The sequence below is a fragment of the Brachypodium distachyon genome, chromosome 2 (genome assembly GCF_000005505.3).
Source record: "Brachypodium distachyon strain Bd21 chromosome 2, Brachypodium_distachyon_v3.0, whole genome shotgun sequence".
NCBI lineage: Eukaryota > Viridiplantae > Streptophyta > Magnoliopsida > Poales > Poaceae > Brachypodium > Brachypodium distachyon.
In genome coordinates, this window is record NC_016132.3 from 20,291,158 (window position 1) to 20,292,677 (window position 1,520).

The 1,520-nt window shown below is 58.6% G+C and overlaps 1 protein-coding gene across 1 annotated transcript; it reads left to right on the forward strand.

The window, feature by feature from the left end:
* The first annotated feature begins 986 nt into the window (after positions 1-986).
* Positions 987-1,520, forward strand: LOC106866036 (exodeoxyribonuclease-like). Its single transcript, XM_014898559.1, has one exon. It carries the CDS (start codon positions 987-989, stop codon positions 1,518-1,520), a length of 534 nt encoding a protein of 177 aa, XP_014754045.1.

Consider the following 1,520-nt stretch of genomic DNA (forward strand, 5'->3'; position numbering starts at 1 on the left):
CGTCGCTGCCGACAAGCCTGCAACCCGAGCGTGCGGAAGAGCTACGGCGCTGCTGGATCGGGCCAAGGCCTACCTTTCACGGGCGACGGCAGCAGCCGTGCAATTGGGCCTAGCGCCCCTGCTGTCGCCTCCTACGGACCCTGCCTCCTCCACGTTGCCTCTGGCGAATGAAGCCTGGTCCGGTCTGGTAACGCCGGCCAGCAACGCCGCCGGTCTCCCCTCTGCCTTCGCAGGGCTGGCATTGTCACTGCTCTAGTGGCAAACACTTCGTCGACGGTGGTGGAGACGCCAGCGGTGGAGGAGGAGTCTCTCGCGGTGGCTGTTGTGGATGTCAACGACCCTGTCTTCGTTCAGGCTGTGTTGCGGGTTGAGGCGGCGAATGCTGATGACGAGGCACCGGACGGTTGCACCCTGGCTGACTTCCTCACCTCCATCGGGAGGCCCAAAGCAGGCTGCGATCCTCCAACCTTCTGCCCCGGCTAAGAAGGGGGCGACACTTCTGACGCCTCCGTGGCGCAGCGGGAGGCTGGCCACCAAGAAGAAGGGCGGCACCTCCTGCTCTGCTGCCGTGCAGGAGCTCCTCGCCAGGGTCTGCGGCCTCAACGACCCATCCGCCGCCTTCGACGACAAGGGCAAAGAAGACTACGTCTCCCTGTTCAAGACGCCGCTGTCGGCACCGGTCATCAAGGCCATCAAGACCCTCGTCAAGCATGCGAAGAAGATGAAGGCCAAGCCGGCTGCTGCTAAGGGCAAGACTGTTGCTTCCAAGTGTACCCCTACCTCTGATGATTAGTGCGACCAAGAGCTTCCTCTGTTCGTGTCCATGTGTGTCTCCTCATGATTGTATCCCTAGGATCGGCCAGGCGGAAGGGCCCTGTGTACTGTTAACTCTTCGTCATGCTGTTTTTGTTTGTGTGTGCTTTCAACCGCGACTTTCGACTGTGTTCATCTTCTACACTACTGCACGGCGTCAACCTCCTTCTTTAATGTCTCAACATAACGTCAACCTTGTGTGCTGGAACGTAAGAGGGCTCAATAATCCCTCGCACCGATCTGCGGTTTGTGATCTCATCCGCGACACTCATGCCACCATCATCTGCATTCAAGAAACTAAGCTGCAGGTTGTCAACGACCGCCTCATTCGTGACCTGCTAGGCCCCTGTTTTTCCGCCAATTTTGCCGTGCTGCCGGCGGCAGGCACTCGAGGGGGGATGATTTTGGCGGCCTCCGAGGACTTCTTCACGATCTCCGACGTGCACCTCTCAGCTCACTCGATCACGGTCACCGTCACCATGCGTAGTGAGGGGGCATCGTGGTCCCTTACGTCGGTGTATGGGCAACAGGGTGACCCAGAAAAGCTCCTCTTCATTGAGGAACTCAAGCTTCTGGAGCCGGTTGTCAAATCAGAGTGGATCCTTCTCGGGGATTTCAACGTCATCACTAAAGCTACGGACAAGAACAACACGAACATCAACCGTCGTCTCATCGGCAAATTCAGGGGTGCCCTCGACGTCCTGTAG

Coding starts and splice junctions, on each gene's coding strand:
- LOC106866036 (XM_014898559.1), top strand. CDS start 987: ATGTCTCAACATAACGTCAACCTTGTGTGCTGGAACGTAAGAGGGCTC.